The sequence below is a fragment of the Sprattus sprattus genome (genome assembly GCF_963457725.1).
Source record: "Sprattus sprattus genome assembly, chromosome: 5".
Classification (NCBI taxonomy): Eukaryota; Metazoa; Chordata; class Actinopteri; order Clupeiformes; family Clupeidae; genus Sprattus; species Sprattus sprattus.
Genome location: NC_137924.1, coordinates 11,612,059 through 11,630,240, shown reverse-complemented (window position 1 = coordinate 11,630,240; position 18,182 = coordinate 11,612,059). Strand labels below are relative to the sequence as shown.

Here is an 18,182-nt window from a genome sequence, read left to right as displayed (position 1 = left end):
AAGCTGTGGATTACAGTAGAGTGAGAGCTCAATAAAGATAAGTGACCTTTCTGATGGAGAGTACCGTAGCTGAACACTGAACTGTGGTAATGTTGTGCTATTATCCCTGCCATCATGATTCTACCCTCTAGAAGCTGGGAAGAGTGACCTACAGCAATGTTTAAGTCACTGTAATTTCACCCCTCTTCTCTGACAGCACTAGATTATCCCCTTTCGAACACAATGCCACCCTCACGAGAAATACTGGTTGCACATCGGCATGGAGGGAATATGTGGTTTGATCTCTGACCTATAGGAATAGCCTGCCTGACCAGACAGAAATAGCAATGATTTTCTTATCCTCAGTGCAGTCATTAAGACTATACATTGTCTTATTTCCTTGGTATGGTGTTAGATTTGCTTGTTTGACATTTGTTGTTTGTTGTTAACAATAAAAAGTAATTGCTTGACCTTCTGTGACCTTAATAATGAGTCTAGCTTTTTTACCCCTGTTGTTGGGAGACTTTTCTTACCAATATGTCTTGCATTTTGATGATTTGATTTTGGTTATAATGTATTTGCTTAAAGTAGATTTCATAGGGCCAAAACTCTAAACAAATGTTGACAGAAATTGACAGGTTGGTCTGAAATTGACAGAATGTATTAAATAATTGGGACATTTTCTTTTTTACATCAGTAATATGTTTACATATCTCACAGTTGAAACAGTTTTAACAATAGCTCAAAAGTCTGACAAGATTTACTGTCCATCTCCAAATAATACAAGCATTGACGGTGTAAATTTTATGACTGTTGCTCGAAGTTGGCAGCACCCACCAGTTGTTCTGAATTGCCCAGCGCCTGCGCCACTGTCAAAGTGACGTCACACCCAGCATGGCGGTCAAGGTGACTCTGTCAATATTGCGCTTATCTTATCGTTATTTACACAGTTTCTGTAGTACAGAATGGCGTTATTTTGAGAGGTTTCAGTGAACTGGATTTATGACGTGCTCTGTCCCGGCTCATCAGAGCATCCTTGCATACAACCGGCTTATCGGTCGGCCTTGAGGAGGGAGAGGAGACCAAAGTCTATTTTGTCAGTGTCAGACCGTTGACCACTCGATTCACTTAAAAAATAATCCGTGATCTCCTGGGCTCTTCGTAAAATACCTCCAAGTGGATAGGCTATTCGCCCAGGGATGCCCGTGTCGTTCTGTTTCTGTAGGCTATCGATTCAGAAACCCGACAAGCTACAGTCATTTTCTGCAAGAGTAGCCCGTTGTCATGATATTACGCGACTACTTATCCACCGCGGACGAATTATAAGATGCTGTAGGCTACTGTGCTGCTACTGTAGACATGTAGATGAATTAAGCTAATTTCTGTCAGGTTATTTGTCGTTCATTTGTTTTACGAATGTGTGCATGGAATGGGCTATGTTTTAGGAATTGGAATTGACATTGAACTTAATCTTTTTGTTTCCAGGTGCAGTCCACTAAAAGAGCCGACCCTCATGAATTGAAGGACATATTTTTAAAGGTAATCGATCAATTACTGTGTAACACATTTCACAACCCAATGACAACAATGCTGTATTTCCCAGTTAAATGTGCCTACCCTGTAAATAATTCAAATGTAAGCAGTCCTTCGATACATTTTCAATATTATTTGCCCGATTGTGTGTCCCCTAAGGAATAGGAAAGGGAAAACTTAGCAGTGAGTAGGAGTATGTAACCTACAGCTCGTACTCTCTCTAGTGCCTCTCTTGAGAACTAGTCTCACAAGATAGTCCTGCATGAAATGCTTTGATTTAGGAGTGCTCTGCCGGTGTTAGGTTTTCTAGCTTGGTTAAGTGTGTTGAATGTCTAAAAAGTGTCACACACTCATACACAATAGACATGTAGGAGATGTTTTGATATGTTACTTTTGTGGTTGATAGCTACAGCAAATAAGCCTGTAACCTGACACTGATCCGTTGCATACGGTGAAGCAGCACTGTGTCCCTTTGCACTTTCCTTAGAAGCAAGTGTACACTGAGACTGGTGTCCAGTGCACGCCACAAAAGGTCACAGGCATTCTTAAACTAATTCTGGATACCCTTTAGCCAGGCATCTCTCCTAGCATGACTCCCCTTAGAGTTTGACAGTTGCTTGGGTCTTCTATTATCTCAGTGAGATGTCGTGTGATGCAGAGAATGATGAGATACACCTTCCTGAGTAGAGAAACAGGGAATCATCCGCCTTATAGCGGTGACAGCCTGAAGTGTGCAGCTTTGAATCCTGAAGACTGTTCAAAACAGACCCCGTGGAGGTGCTGCTTGACAGTGGTCTCTTAATCTCCAGACAGTGATTGTAAGAAGCTGTAATGGAAGGAATAATGAATGCAATATGGCCGTAGAGAACACTGAATAACTGAGGCTGGATGTTAAAGCCCTGTTTCAACCAACAACACATACTGCATGCCTTGTTTATGTGAGGAAATGTTTTGGCCCATGCTACAGCTAAACTTAACTTAACAAGAAACAATCAATTGAAGTGTGTACATAGACTGTAATGCACGGTTTAATAGATGGTATTCATCCGAAGGGCTCTATATACATATAGTCAGAATAGCTTCTCTGTCTCACTTGTTTTTTTTGCGCCCGTATGTGTTTGTAGCAATCACCTCTCGAGGCTGTAACATGATTCTGCTAAATCTGCCAGCTCATGCTGTCAGGCACCAGAGCAGTTGCAGTGTACAGTATGCCATGTTAAACTTTAAAGTGTCTCTTTGGTAAAATTATTAAACTCTACACTATTATTAACTCATCTTTAAGAGACTGTTTGTCCGGCTAGCCAGTGGAGTACAGAAGTTTGAGAAGTCCTGGCTATCCATGTCATAATTTATATAAACTCAATGTCATTCAAATGTCCTCTACCTGCATGTCTATCTTTGTTTATGGAGTATACAGTCGGTCATGCATGCATCTGATCCTCTGCTCTTTGCAGAAATGATACAGGAATATCACCATGGCTTAACTTGCACTTAAGCAGTGACAGTCCCACACTTCTTTTTCTTTCTATGTCTTTTTCTATTTCTTGAAAAAAAAAAAGCAGTATTTATTGTTACACATTGTTATTGTTATGTTGTTTTATTGCCCTTAGCTTGACTGTTCTCTCCCTTGTACGTCGCTTTGGACAAAAGCGTCTGCTAAATGTAAATGTAAATGAATACACATTTTTTTTCTGCTTCAAAGTGGAATCTCAGGGAAGAGCATAGCATTATCCAGAAGTAATTCTGTGTTTGTATGTTTTCAGGGAAACAAAAATCAATGCTATTGATGTTCCCACAAATGGAATAAAAAACACTGTAAAGAGACTGTATGGAGACATTATTTTCAGTAGAAAGTGTAGTGTTCTCATGTAATAGTGACTGGAGCATTAACAAAAAAGACAGAATGCTGTTGATTCGACCTCGGTGTACCATGAAATGTGCATTTGCCTTTCTGACTCACTCAATTTTCTCCTGTTTGTAGAGAATGTCAGTTATGGAAGAGAAATATACTTAAGGGGAAAAAATGCAAATTGTCTAACATTGCAGGGAGATATGTTGTTCTCCTTTCATTGATTTGTTAGAAAGCTATATAAAAGGACATAACAATACAATAATGGATATGTGAGCATCCAGGATGCAGTTGTTGGGTTATTGGTATTCAGAGCATTTCTCCCATTCTTTAACATGAGTATTATCAAGATAAAAGCTTACCTTTGCCTGTCAACATGATGAATCCTGACTAAACTCTGAAGTATTCATGTATGTGCTTAAAGCATGGTCACTTCTGCATGCATACTGAGTGAAACCATACTGTTACATGCATAATGTTACATGCATACTGTAAAATGCATTCTGTTACATACATACTGAGTGAAACCATACTGTTACATGGATACTGAATGACTGCTCTGTTCTTCCACCCCCAGCATGCCAGTGTCACAGAGTCAGATGGGGAGCGGTACATGACCCCTGGTGATTTTGTGCAGAAGTATTTGGGCCTGCACACTCTGCCAAACCACAACCCTGATACGGTGAAGCTGATCGCCGGAGTAGCTGACACCACCAAGGATGGGTACGTCATCTAGCCAGGATGTGTGCTGGATTGGTGAAAAGAGGCAGAAATAGCCAGCTTTAGAAGCAGGGTGGCCCACTCAGGCTGCTGTGTGACGCTGGGTCCTCTAGATACCCTAGAGCAAATGTTCTCTGAATGTTTGTCTCTGGTGAAAATATCTGACTGTGTCCATAGCTGGAGTTGTGAATGATTTCATGGAGTTTTGTTGCAAAACTTGTCGGTCAATTTACCAAAATGAGGCATAATTGCTGCCTGGAGGTGGAAAATCAGGGGTAAATTAAGTTATTCCTGTTTATAACCATAGTATAAAGAACAATAATTGTGTATTAATAACTCATGAAAATGTTTAAAGATTACTCAGTTTCTCCATTGTATCTTTGCTGTAGGTTCTAGTTTCAGTTGAGTTAAGCTGTTAAAACTGTTAAAAGTAATGGAAGGGTTTTTACGCCCATGTTCTTGGCAATAAAATGAAGCCTTACGCAAAAGATATGTTGTTTCAGATAGTACTCTTTCTTTCTCGTCCAAACAGACTGATCTCTTTTCAGGAGTTTCTGGCCTTTGAATCCATTCTGTGTGTCCCGGATGCCCTTTTTATAGTTGCTTTTCAGTTATTTGACAAGACTGGCACAGGGGATATCTCCTTTGGTATGTATATGTAGCTCAGAACAGATACGCTTTGCTGCCTTTCAGCTGTGTGTGCATGATTTGGCTAGGAATGAATTGGTAGATATTTTTTGCAATTTTTCATTTGAAAACAATTATCACCGTTCGCTTTACAGCAATTACCCATTTTTCCATGTGAAACTAATTCTCACTATGTGTAGTCCACTAACATTCATGCCTAGCTTGTTGTAGCAGAAAAAAAAATTGGTGAATGCCACAGCATGTTCTGAAACAAACATTGGTCTTTGGCTGGTTGCTGATCTCATTGCAGTGGGAATGGTGTTTTAGTATTGCTGAGTGTGGGTATGCCGTCTTATGCTGCTGAGAGGGTGCTCACACTTCCCGTGGGCAGGTGGAGGCTCTTCAATGCGGGGCTTGTGAGAGAGAGACTGAGGTTGGTCTGAGGCTCAGATGATAGTTCCTGGATGGGGGGGATCAGCACTCAGTGCCATTTCAGCTACTCTGCTCAATCCAACAGACCTGAAAGTGACGCTTTAGCCACAGGCCTCAGCGCTTGACACGCGTCTCATACAGACCCTCGCTGGGAATCTGAGGGGGTAAAGCTCAGAAGTCATTAGCCGCGTTTCCACTACTGGGCCAGTGTGAGCTAGGGCTATCTTCCAGCCAACCAGGGCTAATGTACTGGGGTGTTGAGCCGCAAGAACAAAACCCATTTGTGTCATTACTATCTGGCCCATAGCCCCAAAGTATTGCCCGGTAAAAAAACACCCATAACACATTGGCCAGCTAATAGCAAAGGCCAGTGGCTCCCAAACTTCTCATGGTAGGCCCCACTTTGTCAATAAAAAAAAAATTGCAATCACAAATATTACAGAAATTCCATGACTGCGTAATGTCAGTTTCCCCTGTTGTCATACATTTATTTAGGTAGGCATTAGCTCACAAAGGAAACATTTGGATTAGTCTAAAAAGAAACCAACCTGTTAAGTTGCTAGGCTAGTACTTCTTTCTTCAGTCAAAGATATCAGAGGTTGCTTGATTAAAATGTAATCCATTATTTCTAAACTTAAATCCATGTTCACATTAATGTAAGCTGTTTCTACTTCTATGTGGGCTAGTTTGCCAGCTCTCAAGATAACCATGTCATTTAACCATGAAATTTGTCATTTTATTGATTTCATACCACTTTTCACAATGAGAGTATACATTTATTTTGATCATTCAATGTCTGCCAAAACACACCCACTGGGGTAGAGATAGTTACTATACAAACCTTCAAGATGAAACTTGAAAAACCGGATTTGCTATTTACTATGGCAAGTGATGAATGATGACTAAGCCAGTCTCAAAAAATAATGGTATCTTCGTTCGGAGGCAGACCCTGTACAGTTTGGCCCTGCTCAGGAGAGGGTTCAAAATGACAGCGGCGCGGTTCAGGTTGGTGCATTTCAACTTGTAATGGAAATGAAAGACATGGCCAAAATACCGGTGGAAAAAGCCCATAGCTCACCCACATTATGCCTGATACTGGAAACGCGGCTCTGGCAAACCTGATTGAGCTCAAAAAGCCCCAAAAGATGCTGAAATTGCATGCCTTGTTTAGTTAGAGATGGTCTTGGAGTCACTGGGACCGTCACAATGTGGTGATGGGGTCACCACCAAGACCTTACCGCATTTCTATTTATGCATGAGCTGGTTTTGCACTGACTGTGGTCCCCTTAGAACTTAGATTAGAGACTAGAGGATTGCATTGCACTCTTATGAGTCTGTAGATGTAGCCGTGTATTTTCTGTACTGTTTATGGGATGGGGTTTTCTTGAGGAGTTGATGAGAGTTCATTCCTGTCCTCTGTCACAGAAAATGTCAGAGACATCTTCAGCGAGACCACGGTTCATCATCACATCCCTTTCAACTGGAACTGTGAGTTCATCCGACTCCATTTTGGCAATGACAGAAAGAGGCACCTCAGCTACCTGGAATTCACTCAGTTCCTGCAGGTAAGAATGAAGTGGAGTTGCAGTAGCACATGTGAGTTGACTAAGAAACAAAAGAGAACTGGTTTGGATCAAAAAGTCAGCAAACAAATACGTTGTTGGATATAGGATGTTTATGTGTTATGTGTGAGTTTATGAGAATGTTTTGTACTTATTTATAGCCAATTTATTTTACTGTATGTTACTGGTGAGGCCCAGGATTTCTGATGCCATTATCAGCATTCAAACATTTGTCTAAACCTAGCAATTTAAACAGACAAGCCTTCAGAGATTTGATCCTGCCACCTTGTGGAAGTGGATGAACTCCCTACACTATGGTCTGAGACCTCAGCACTTAAGTGGTAGCTATTCAGTATAATCTAACAAAATGCAATAGCTCAGATCTCTTCAAAGCCAGCTCGCCGAACACACACAAAGACAGCCAGTGACCCAGTAACCTGCGTCGGCTAAAAACCGGCGGAGTATACAGTCAGGTTTGTGCCTCTGCTGGATCAGACGTAACCGCAGACGGTTCAGCCGGCTTCTCGTGGCACGAGGAGTTACGCAGATCACAGCGGTCCACTGGTAGTATCTGATCAGCTCTGACAGCAGTGGGGATGGGTGGGGAGAGGCCCCAGCGGCCCCCTCTCTGATTGCACCCTCGTCCTGTTGAATCACCCCCCCTCTCCCCTCCACCAGCTTCCTTGTCCCCCCCCCCCGCTCGGAACACCTGCTTCCTCCCCCCCCTCTGCCCTCCAGCCTAGGGATCAAACCTCACCTGATATGGTTCTCATTAGATACTCTGACAGAGGGCAGGCCTAACTCATGGAGGTTTTGGAGAAGCCGGTGCCAGATATCGGCACATCTGCAGCGGGGACATGTGCGAGTTGACGTCCGTTACACTGATGTCATGTGTTTGGGTCCGTGTTCCACATCAGCACCTCCTCTGCGGAGGGCTTTGTCATGAAAGAAGCAGTCGCTCAGGCCCTCAGGCCTTATTCATGTCCTCAGCAGTGTGTTCAGCAGTCCCCCCCCTACCTCTCTCTCTCTCTCACACTCCCCCTCTCCCTCTCTTTCTCTCTCTGTCTCTCTCTCACTCACACTCCCCCTCTCCCTCTCTTTCTCTCTCTCTATCTATCTCTCTCTGGTCACAGGAGCTGCAGCTGGAGCACGCCCGGCAGGCGTTTGCACAGAAGGACAAGGGGAAGACTGGTGTCATCTCTGCCTGCGACTTCAGTGTCATAATGTCGACCATCCGCCATCATGTGCTTACTCCGTTTGTGGAAGAGAATCTTGTTTCAGTAAGACCCTGACTCTTTGGAACCACACTTTTGCATACATATACACTGATGCATACACACACACAAACACACACTCTCACGCATGCAGGCACACACACACACACACACACACACACACACATTCCCACGCACACACACATGGAGCATAACCTGAAACGTCTTTCTCACAATTGCCCCCTCGTAGGTCGCAGGAGGGGGGACCTCACACATGGTGAGCTTTTCCTTCTTCAATGCCTTCACCTCCCTGCTCAACAACATGGAGCTCATTCGCAAGATCTACAGCACATTGTCTGGCTCCAACAAAAACACTGAGGTCACCAAAGGTGCTTGATTTTAGAGTGTGTTCAGCATATCTGCAAGTCCTGTAGGAACCTGTATATTTTGCTTAAATGGCCTCTCACCATTTATAATATTTCTCCTTAATACAGTTGTATTCAAAAGTTTCTTAAGGTTTGACTAGTCAATTGAATACTTTTATTTTGAGATGGGGTACAATGAAAAGCAGTAGGATTGAGTGTCAGTGGCAGTACAGTAGAAGTCTCATCTGCTCTGACGCTCTGACACAAGCTCGTCTGTACTCTGACGCCTCTGAAGTGTCACCCTCTCCACAAGACTAATATGTGACACCTGAGGCCTCCCTGTCTCTCTTCTTCATGCCTAACTCTGCTTCTTCTGGCCCTCACTGTCGCACAGGGGAGTTTATTCAAGCTGCCAATAAGTTTGGTCAGATAACTCCCATGGAGATTGACATCCTGTACCAGCTCTCCGGTCTCCATTCTCATTCTGGGTAAAGCCTCCAACTCATCGGCTTTTCCTATTTCCTCGCACCTCACGGCTTCCTCCCCATTAACCAAACACCCCTTTCCCCCCCTCTCCTCTTCTTGGCATGTTTACTCGCTGGCTTTTTTTTTGCTTGCTTTCGCGCTTTTTTTTTCTTCTACTTCCCCTTCATCTGTTATATTGTATTGCCATCACCTCCATCCAATGTATTTTAACACGTTTATCCAAAACAGTTTTCCTATCGAATCTATAAATGGGATATAAAAAAAAATATTACAGGCCCCTTTATAGGCTATAAATGCTACGTTATTGCTCGTTCAGTTTAACAACAGTGGCTCCACTGGGTTGATTTACTGGGAAAACAAATGCATGGGGCTGACTTAACAACGCCTGTGGCCCACAGGGGGAATGTGCTGGCCTTCCCTTGGCAGTCTGCGAGAGCACGTCAGCCGCTGCATGTGCTGCGGGCGCACGTCCAACTTTGTTTACCTGTTGTGTGGTGTGCAAAAAGTCGTTTTAAAGGTGCAGTAACTTGGAGTTATAAGGCAGTAAAAATGTCTGTGGAAAATATTACATCACCCCTCCACCACGAATCAATAGGATGGACTGATTCTCCTGTCATGGAGGTAAAATGTCTAATGTGTCTTTTTTGGGGAGGGCTCCCCGTCTTGTCCGCAGGAGGGTAACTTTTGCAGACATTGAGAGGATAGCACCGTTGGAGGAGGGTGCCATGCCCTACCATCTTGCAGAGGTCCAGAGACAGGTATGAGACAACTTGAGGAGGATGGAGAGGGAGATGAGAATGAGATATGTGACTGATGCAAACACAAAGACCCACTCAGATGCATTCATCTGTCTCCTTTCCACAAAAGGGTTAGCTTATGCAAGCGCTTTAATAACAAAATCAGCAGCGACTTCCTTTTCGTCTCTCTGAAACATCCTTTCCCCTCCCTGGCAATCCTGCATTAAATAAGAGGCCATCAGAGTAGGATAGGAAAAAGCCCACCCCCCTCCCCCAATTTCCGCCTTTAAATGGCTGTCACCTTCATGTGGTGTGGACGCATACATCAGACACAATCACTCTTCTGAGGTGTTTTAATAAGAACGAGGAGCTTTTTTATCTGGGGCTTTTATTTTTTTGTGAGGTCTCATCGTGTGAAGAGCCTGTGGCCAGGTCTGTTTTGTGTTGGAGGTGCGGTGAGAGGTGGGCTGTGGCTGGCTGAGGAGGAGGATGAGAGGGTACCTGCCCCTCTCGCTCTCTCCTGTGAACCTCCAGACAGTTCCCGAGCATCGGGCCGTGGTTCCTGGGGCCCGGGGGCTTTTCACACTCCTCCTGGGACCGCCGTGTGGAGGTCTGGAATGCAACTTTGGTCTTTGAGAAAGACAGGCGGGCGGAGGGGTTGTTTGGGAGGGGTGTGTGTGTGGGGTGGGGTGGGGTGGGGGGGGGTTGGTGGCGGGTTCGGCTGAATGTTTCGGCATTCTCAGGGCTTGCTCTCGTGGAAGCAGCATAATTGCCCAAGTCCTTTGATCACAGCCTCAATCTTGTTAGCATTTTGCCTTCAGTGAAAGCAGCTGTTGGTGCAGGAAGGGCCCTGTTTTGTGGATGTTGCTCACTGCCCCCAAGGAGGCCGAACGCACTCGGACTGACTCGCTCTCGAGCAGCGTAATAATTCATGTAGATTCTTATCTCTACACGGGAACAGTCTGTGAGCCGCAGTGCAGAGAAAACTAAACGGAGGGTCTGCTTTCAACATCGAGATCAAACTGCGTGAGATTGGCCTGATATTCAGAAAAACAGGCCCCTCTAAAACTCTAGAGACGAAAAAGTTCAAATTGTCACCTTTAGCTATTAGCCACATGTTTATTATAATGGCCGGATAATGCAAACTTTATAGGTACCTCTATTGGTTCCTACTGCTATACATGTCCACAAATGGTGGGAGCTGCAAGATTAGTGTAACAACTTAGGTCCATTCCAAAACCTCTTCACCCAGGTGAAACCCTATTCCCATACCGTACTCCTGTCCACACTGTATCTGGTTAACTGTAGATTCATACAGAAGCCAGATCATTCATTCATTTGAACATTGCTTTGCTGTTATCTATCCCTTCTCCTGTCTCCTGATTTATTTGAGTTCTGATATCTCTTTCTCTCTCTTTCTCTCCCTCTCTCTCCCTCCCTCTCTCTCTCTTTCTGTATGGGCTTCTCTCTCTGCAGCACGGAGATGGTCCCCGGCCAGTCTGGCTCCAGGCTGCAGAGTCTGCTTACAGGTTCTCTCTGGCCGCAGTCGCTGGAGGTGAGTGACATGTCTCAGTGGGGCCGCCGTGGGCCCGCCGAGGGGGTAACCCGAGCCGGGCAGACTGGCGCGCCGGGGCCCAGGGGCGGCTCATTGTGCTGCGGGGGACAGCGGCTCTGATCTGAGGCCCCGGCATTGTGCTGCCGCCTCGCCGCCGGCTCCAGGCTGTCTTCTCGGAGCTCCGAGCTCCGGAATGACACAAATCTGCCGGAAACCCGCGATGAAATCTGTAGTTCTAATTGTGCCGCAAGGAAGTGATACAAAGGGGGGAGGGGGGGGGGGGGAGAGACACACAACAGTCGAGAGATGGGCAGATCCATACCGACACACACACACACACACACACATACAGAGCTACAAACAAGTAGAGCGCTTCCATTGAATAAAAGGACTCCACTGTCTTTGTTGAGCGAGAGAGAGAGAGCTCTTTCTGAGCCGTGCAGAGAGCTCCTCAGCCCTATATGAGCGGCTGGAGACAGACCTTTAGCTGTCAAGCCTCCCGAGAGTGAGAAAGGTGCATCTCCATGGAGACCTCTGCTCCCTTTGAGCGGTGGCGGCTAGCGAAAGGGAGCGCGGCCCGAGCACGAGAGCTCTGAGCATACTTGAGAGCAGGAGTCATTACAGATCCTTTTGATGTCAGACAAGACACGACAAGCTAGCGTGGCGGCTAAGAGCCGCGTTTACGGCGCCCCCCCGCCACACGCCCCGACGCCTCAGGCACACACAGAGCGCATTAGTGCTCCCTCCGCCAGCAGAGACGCACAGCCTCGTGTCTGAGCCGTAATCACTGTTTACCACCAGCATGCACCACTATCTCTCTAAACCTCCACAGGCCCGTTTAGGCTAGGGACAAATATATCAAATATAGATACGCCATCTTAAAAAGGTTCTATAACATGTTCTGTGTGTGAAATGGGATTTTTTCTCTTTGAAATGAAAGATGCCTAACGGTGAACGGCTTGTGCTCAGACTGATGTGCGTTTGTGTCGTCTCTCCTTCTTTCAGCTACCGGGGCGACTGCCGTGTACCCCATCGACCTGGTGAAGACCCGCCTGCAGAACCAGCGCTCCACCGGCTCCTTCGTAGGCGAGCTCATGTACAAGAACAGCTTCGACTGCGCCAAGAAGGTGCTGCGCTACGAGGGCTTCTCCGGGTTCTACCGAGGTAAACATTGCGACGCAGCGACGGTTTCAGCAGATCGAGTCATCATTGTGTAGAGTTTGTGGCTCTTCTTTTTTACAACGAAAGTGGTCAAAACAGATTGAATGGAATTGAATTTGAGTGAAATATGGAACAGCTTGTGCTTGTGGTGAAGTGGCCAGCATTCTGTGATTGGTTTCAGGAGTAAAAGTCAGTGTGACTCGTGCTGTGTGCACATCCCAGCCCACACATGTCAACCAGAGCCAAAGGGAAAACAGGGCAGTAGTAGCACACATCTAACACAGAAGTCATCTGCTGTTACCATAATGTGCCAAAAGCTATGGGAAATCCAGTTCCTCCAGCCTCCCCCCATAGTCCACACACAGACCTGCACAGTGAAGGAAGTCAAGACTGCCATCTACTGCTTCCTCTGCTACTGCAACCCTTTGTCTCTTCCTCTCTCTCTCTCTCTCTCACTCCCTCTGCCGGTTAATGTCCCTCTCTCTCTCTCTCTCTCTCTCTCTCTCTCTCTCTCTCACTCCCTCTGCCGGTTAATGTCCCTCTCTCTCTCTCTCTCTCTCTCTCTCTCACTCCCTCTGCCGGTTAATGTCCCTCTCTCTCTCTCTCTCTCTCTCTCTCTCTCTCTCTTCATCGGGGCGCTCTGATGAGGGGGCGTCTGACTGAGAGACAGACACGCTTGGCTGTTCCCTGGTTGCATACCGCGAGCCCGTCACTCGCCAGCCCCTTCAGAAGTTTATCTGCCTCGCTGAGTGACAGCCGGGCGAAACAGCGCGCCGCTTATCGGCGCTGGAGCAGCGGCGCCCCCTCGGAGGCTACACTACTCCCTCTGTTCCCCTCCCCAGCGGGGCCCGGCCCAGACAATACCAAAGCCCTGCACTACTTGACCCACACCCTCCTATATGTTATTGACGGCCTTGTCCGCCCTGAGTGACTGTGTTATTATCAGGCTCTATCAGATGTGTTAGTGCCATCGGCAGTAAATATTTGGGGTTTGATCCCAGTATCTTTTTCGAGATGTAAGCGCACATTTGCGATCGCTGGCGCTGATAGTGCATCGTAATCTGCTCAAGAGTATTTCTGTCCGTTAGGTCTAAGATCTCAACCGCCACGTGTTTTTTTTTTTTCCCCCTCCCCTTTCCTAGGACTCTTGCCACAGCTCATTGGTGTGGCCCCAGAAAAAGCCATCAAACTCACGGTGGGTTATTATTACTGTTTAAGCATCTCAAAAGAACGTCTACTCGTCCACTCGACTTGCATTGTTCTCAGTTTATATTTTGGTGTAACAGAAAAACAATTACCTCTCGTGTAAATAGTTGTATCTCTAGCATGTGTTCTAGCGTCTGTTGACTTGACTGGCTTTGACTATGTAGTGTTCATGCAGCTTTTTCATTGTTTTTACATTTCAGGTTAATGACTTTGTGAGAGATAAATTCACCACTAAAGATGGTACCATTCCGCTCTTTGCAGAGGTGATGGCTGGTGCATGTGTAAGTATAATGGCATCCACCCGGGGAGGGGTGGGGTGGTGTGGGGCGGGGGTGTCCTGTGGGGCTTTCAGCTCAGAACACGCGTCCAGGCCTCTGTTCCTCAGTGGGAAGCAGGGAAGGGAGTTTGGCAGCTGCTACGCTCACATTGTTCGTCCCTAATTGATTTTGATGTGCGGGACGTGAAGCAAGCGATTGTGCTCCTACTGTAACATTACACCCCATTTTCTTTCTCATTTCAAATTAATATTTCTCAGGGAAAAAGTGCACATTATTGAAAGAAAAGAGCCAAAACAATCCCTGCTCAGTGGTCTTTTTGATCTCCTTCAGCTTAAGCAAACTCTCCTGGCAGGAATGAATTAACAATAACTCAGCTAGCATTAAAAAGGGTAAAAATCACATTTCTACGTTGTACATTTTGTAGTAATTTCAATTAATGCTAGACTCCCTCCGCTCCTATTATTGAAACACTGGTAATTTCCAGCTGGTGTATAGACCGGCTTTTTTTTTGTTCTCAAAAGAAGTGGGAGGACTGGAAACAAAGGTGCTCTTTGGTCTCTGAGCTGCTAATTGGGACCCATTTTGAAAAATGACACCTGAGAGCTCACTATTTTTATCCCGGGCTAATTTCCCGTGCGCAGTACCGCCAGGCTGAGAGCATCAGGTAGATTAAGGAGCGTTAATGCCTTCCCCACTAGCCTGCCCGTATAATAGCTCCGAGTGAAATGAAACAGACAGGCCGGACAGAGGAGGCTGTCTGTTGACTATGGCGAGCAGGGTCTGCGGGGTCGCGACCCCTGTCAGGCTCTAATTGAAGGAAGAAGCCCTGAAGGGCCCTGGATGGAGCTGGTCGGGCCTCAGTGTGATTGAGTTTGACAGCGCCGCGCATACCTGAGGCGTCTTCTGCTGCCGGCCTGTGAAGAGGGGCCTGGGACCCCACTACACCGGCCACAGCAACAAACACAACCCCATGTGCACTGTATCTGTATCTCCAGAGCGGCGTATTACGTTTATCCCCATTCATCGTTTTTATTTTCAAAGGCTAGGCTCCGCTGCAGCAGACCTGCATGTGAACTGCTGATATATGAGGCTGCGCCGGGCTGGGAGATGGGAACAGATAACTGAGGGGAGATAAGCGCAGCAGCAGTGCTGAGGTTAATGACTTCATGTTCAGAGCGCTGGTGGACATTCCCCCACACACACACACACACACATCGACACACACACTGTCCATAATCTCTCCCCACCCCACTTTGAAAATGACTAAATGCGGCGGAGCTTTTTTTAGGATGCGGTGCGGATGTTTACAGAGCAAGGGGCCCAGCCCTGTGTGTGTACGTGTGTGTGTGTGTGTACGTGTGTGTGTGTGTGTGTGTGTGTGTGTGTGTGTGTGTGTGAGTGTGTGTGTGTTTGTGTGTGTGTGTGTCACCCCAACCCTCGATGGTCCTGATTAGATTGAGGGGCGGGTGATAAATGTGTGTGAGTCGGAAGGGGCAAGCCCCCGGGGCATCTGTCCGTCTCTCTCTTTCTCTGTGAGCCAGGTTACGGACAGGGTTTCCCCCCGGGAGGGAAGGGCAAGATTGGGGAAGTGTGCGGGGCGAGGCTGAGGGAAGGCCACTCGAGCCCGACCCCCACAGGAGGTGCCTGAGGGGGAGAGTTGAGGGCCATGAGGGCCAAGAGGGCTTGAGCCAGGGTCACCGCTGCCTCTCACACCGTGGCCTGTCCCAGCCTGACCCCCGACATTCGCTCTCAATGGCTGTTTGTTTCTCCTCCACAGCAGCACCGCTCCGAGGCTGAGGCTGTTAGAGACGTGAAGAGGGGCCTTGTGTGTCTCTCTCTTGGGTTTACACAGTTAATTTGACAAGACAACTTGCTTGCACATCAAAATTGGGGGGAAGACCATCCATTATAATGTTGATGGGAATGTCCTATAGCCATTCTATCATGCACCCAAAAAACTTCAAGATATGAAACAGGTTTTAGACAAAATGAAATGAAATTGATAGATTTTGACTCCCATTTCCCGTCTGTCTGTTCTCTGAAGGCTGGAGGCTCTCAGGTGGTCTTCACCAACCCGCTGGAGATCGTGAAGATCCGTCTCCAGGTGGCGGGGGAGATCGCCACGGGCCCGCGGGTCAGCGCTCTCAACGTGGTGCGAGACCTGGGCTTCTTCGGCCTCTACAAGGTGAGCAGCTCCACACAGAGCACTGGGGGTGTACTAGCCACCCCACTGTCTAAGTGAAGTAACCGTGTTCTTTTTGTTTATTCACCGAGCTGATAATAAAACAGCCCATGGCAGCAGAACTGCTGATATAAACTCATTTTAGATGTGGGCTGACATGGACTCTTTCTGCAGTAGGTAGGAATGGGGAGGTTTTTTTTTCTCTCGTTTTTTTTTTAACTGACCGTGCCAATTATGCAGTGCCTCTCCAAAGTAGTGCTTTAACATGCAGAGAGCGCTGCTGCTAACCGCCAACAGCAAATTAGGGGGGAAGGATTTTGCTGGGCTACTGTTTCTGTCCAAGTTCTTGTGGCTTTTCTTGTGTCATGAGTAATGCGTTCATGCTCCATATTTTAATGGGGAGCAGACAATGTGGAGCTTGTTAAAAGACTGATTTCCCCTCTCTGTGTATGCACACTGCAGACCAAAGCATGCCAAGTGTGTGTATGACTGTGTGTCTGTGAGTGTGGTGTGTGTGTGTGTCTTTGTGTGTCTGTGTGTGTCTGTGTGTGTGAGTGTGTGTATGAGTGTGTGTATGAGTGTGTGTGTATGTGTGTGTGTATGCCTGTGTGTGTGTGTGTGTGTGTGTGTATGAGTGTGTGTGTATGAGTGTGTGTGTGTGTGTGTGTGTGTGTGTGTGTGTGTGTGTGTGTGTGTGTGTGTGTGTGTGTGTGTGTATGAGTGTGTGTGTGTGTGTGTGTGTGTGTGTGTGTGTGTGTGTGTGTGTGTGTGTGTGTGTGTGTGTATAACTGTGTGTGTGTGTGTGTGTGCAGTGCTCTCGGCTCAGGGGCTCACTGTGTCAGCTGTGCCGCTGGGGGGGGGCCCTGTGTCTGGCTTGCCTGACTCCTGCCTGTCCGTACATGTCTGCTGCGGTTTGGCACGGTGCAGCTTCAGTCGCACAAAATGCCCTGGAGTCTCCTAATCACGTGACGCTCCAGAGACGCAGCCTGGCACAGAATGGGGCGCATACCGTCTACCTTTGCTTCTCAAAGTGCTTTCCTAGTAGATGTGGAGGCCTCTGAACCCGGCCCAGTTGAGTTTTAACCCCATCTCTTTGATTTGTGTCTCAAAAAGGACTCTTATTTTTAAACCGACGGAACTTTGTTGATTTCAGGCCTCTTGAAAGCCATTTGCAGCCATCAGACAGCAGGGTGCATTAATTGGCATAGCAGGAGCACTGCGCTTGACCACTCAGCCCCTGTGCTGCTGAGTGCTGCTCGCCCGTCATTTTCTTACATATGTGTGTGTCTATTTAAAGGGAGCCAAGGCCTGCTTCCTGCGTGACATCCCCTTCTCGGCAATCTACTTCCCCGTGTACGCCCACACCAAAGCCAGCTTTGCAGACGAGGAGGGCAGGTTGGGGCCTTTCCAGCTGCTGGCCGCTGGTGCTATTGCAGGTGAGGAGAGAAACTCCCTTTTGCACTTCATTCCTTTTTTTTAATTTTTTTTTATACATCTTCTGTCCCTCGTCTTTAAACCTGTCACTGATGTGACCACACTGTAGAGATTTCTTTTCAAACGTCGTATTGAATGGGAGCAGCTTCATCATTGTGTGCGGTTGGCCCCCCACCTCCACAGGTGTCCCCGCTGCCTCCCTGGTCACCCCCGCTGATGTGATCAAGACCAGGCTGCAGGTGGCCGCCCGTGCCGGTCAGACCTCCTACACCGGGGTCATCGACTGCTTCCGCAAGATCATGGCGGAGGAGGGCTTCAAGGCCTTATGGAAGGGGGCAGCAGGTACGTGTGGGCGCTCTGGAACAGGCTTGTGCACTGCGTGTGGTCGTGGGTGTTGACTGAACGGACTTTCTAACGTTAACCCTTTTGCGGTTCTCAGCCCGCGTGTTCAGGTCCTCGCCCCAGTTCGGTGTCACCCTGGTGACTTACGAGCTTCTGCAGAGGTGGTTCTACGTTGACTTTGGAGGACAGTAAGTATCAGTGCTCAGTTACTATGGAGTCTCTTGATAAAGTATTGATTTAGTTTGTTTTCTTTTCCTGTGTCTTACACTCGCCCTCTCTTCTCGTTTGTCCGTAGCCGCCCTGTGGGCTCCGAGCCAACACCCAAGTCCCGCATCTCCCAGCTGCCGCCGAGCAGCCCTGACCACGTCGGTGGCTATCGCCTGGCCGCGGCGACCTTCGCTGGGGTCGAGGAGAAGTTCGGCCTGCACCTGCCCAAATTCATGAGCCCCGTGTCTGTGCCCAGGGTCAAGCCACCACCCGCCCAAGCAGACACCCAGGCCTCATGAGCGCCCACCCCCCC

At 47.4% G+C, this 18,182-nt stretch overlaps 1 protein-coding gene across 1 annotated transcript in view; it reads left to right on the top strand.

Moving 5' to 3' along the window:
- The first annotated feature begins 811 nt into the window (after window positions 1-811).
- Window positions 812-18,182, top strand: part of LOC308365492 (electrogenic aspartate/glutamate antiporter SLC25A12, mitochondrial-like) — an 18,079-nt gene continuing 708 nt past the window's right edge. The window contains exons 1-18 of the mRNA XM_080838931.1: window positions 812-885; window positions 1,465-1,518; window positions 3,939-4,084; window positions 4,614-4,729; window positions 6,566-6,705; window positions 7,836-7,982; window positions 8,167-8,305; window positions 8,676-8,769; window positions 9,441-9,525; window positions 10,981-11,059; window positions 12,065-12,223; window positions 13,363-13,415; window positions 13,627-13,707; window positions 15,749-15,889; window positions 17,184-17,322; window positions 17,504-17,662; window positions 17,760-17,850; window positions 17,958-18,182. The exon at window positions 17,958-18,182 is cut by the window's right edge and continues 708 nt beyond it. Coding sequence (XP_080695057.1) covers window positions 874-885; window positions 1,465-1,518; window positions 3,939-4,084; window positions 4,614-4,729; window positions 6,566-6,705; window positions 7,836-7,982; window positions 8,167-8,305; window positions 8,676-8,769; window positions 9,441-9,525; window positions 10,981-11,059; window positions 12,065-12,223; window positions 13,363-13,415; window positions 13,627-13,707; window positions 15,749-15,889; window positions 17,184-17,322; window positions 17,504-17,662; window positions 17,760-17,850; window positions 17,958-18,168 — 2,046 coding nt within the window. The 5' untranslated portion in view covers window positions 812-873 and the 3' untranslated portion in view covers window positions 18,169-18,182. The remainder of the gene's footprint in view (window positions 886-1,464; window positions 1,519-3,938; window positions 4,085-4,613; window positions 4,730-6,565; window positions 6,706-7,835; window positions 7,983-8,166; window positions 8,306-8,675; window positions 8,770-9,440; window positions 9,526-10,980; window positions 11,060-12,064; window positions 12,224-13,362; window positions 13,416-13,626; window positions 13,708-15,748; window positions 15,890-17,183; window positions 17,323-17,503; window positions 17,663-17,759; window positions 17,851-17,957) is intronic.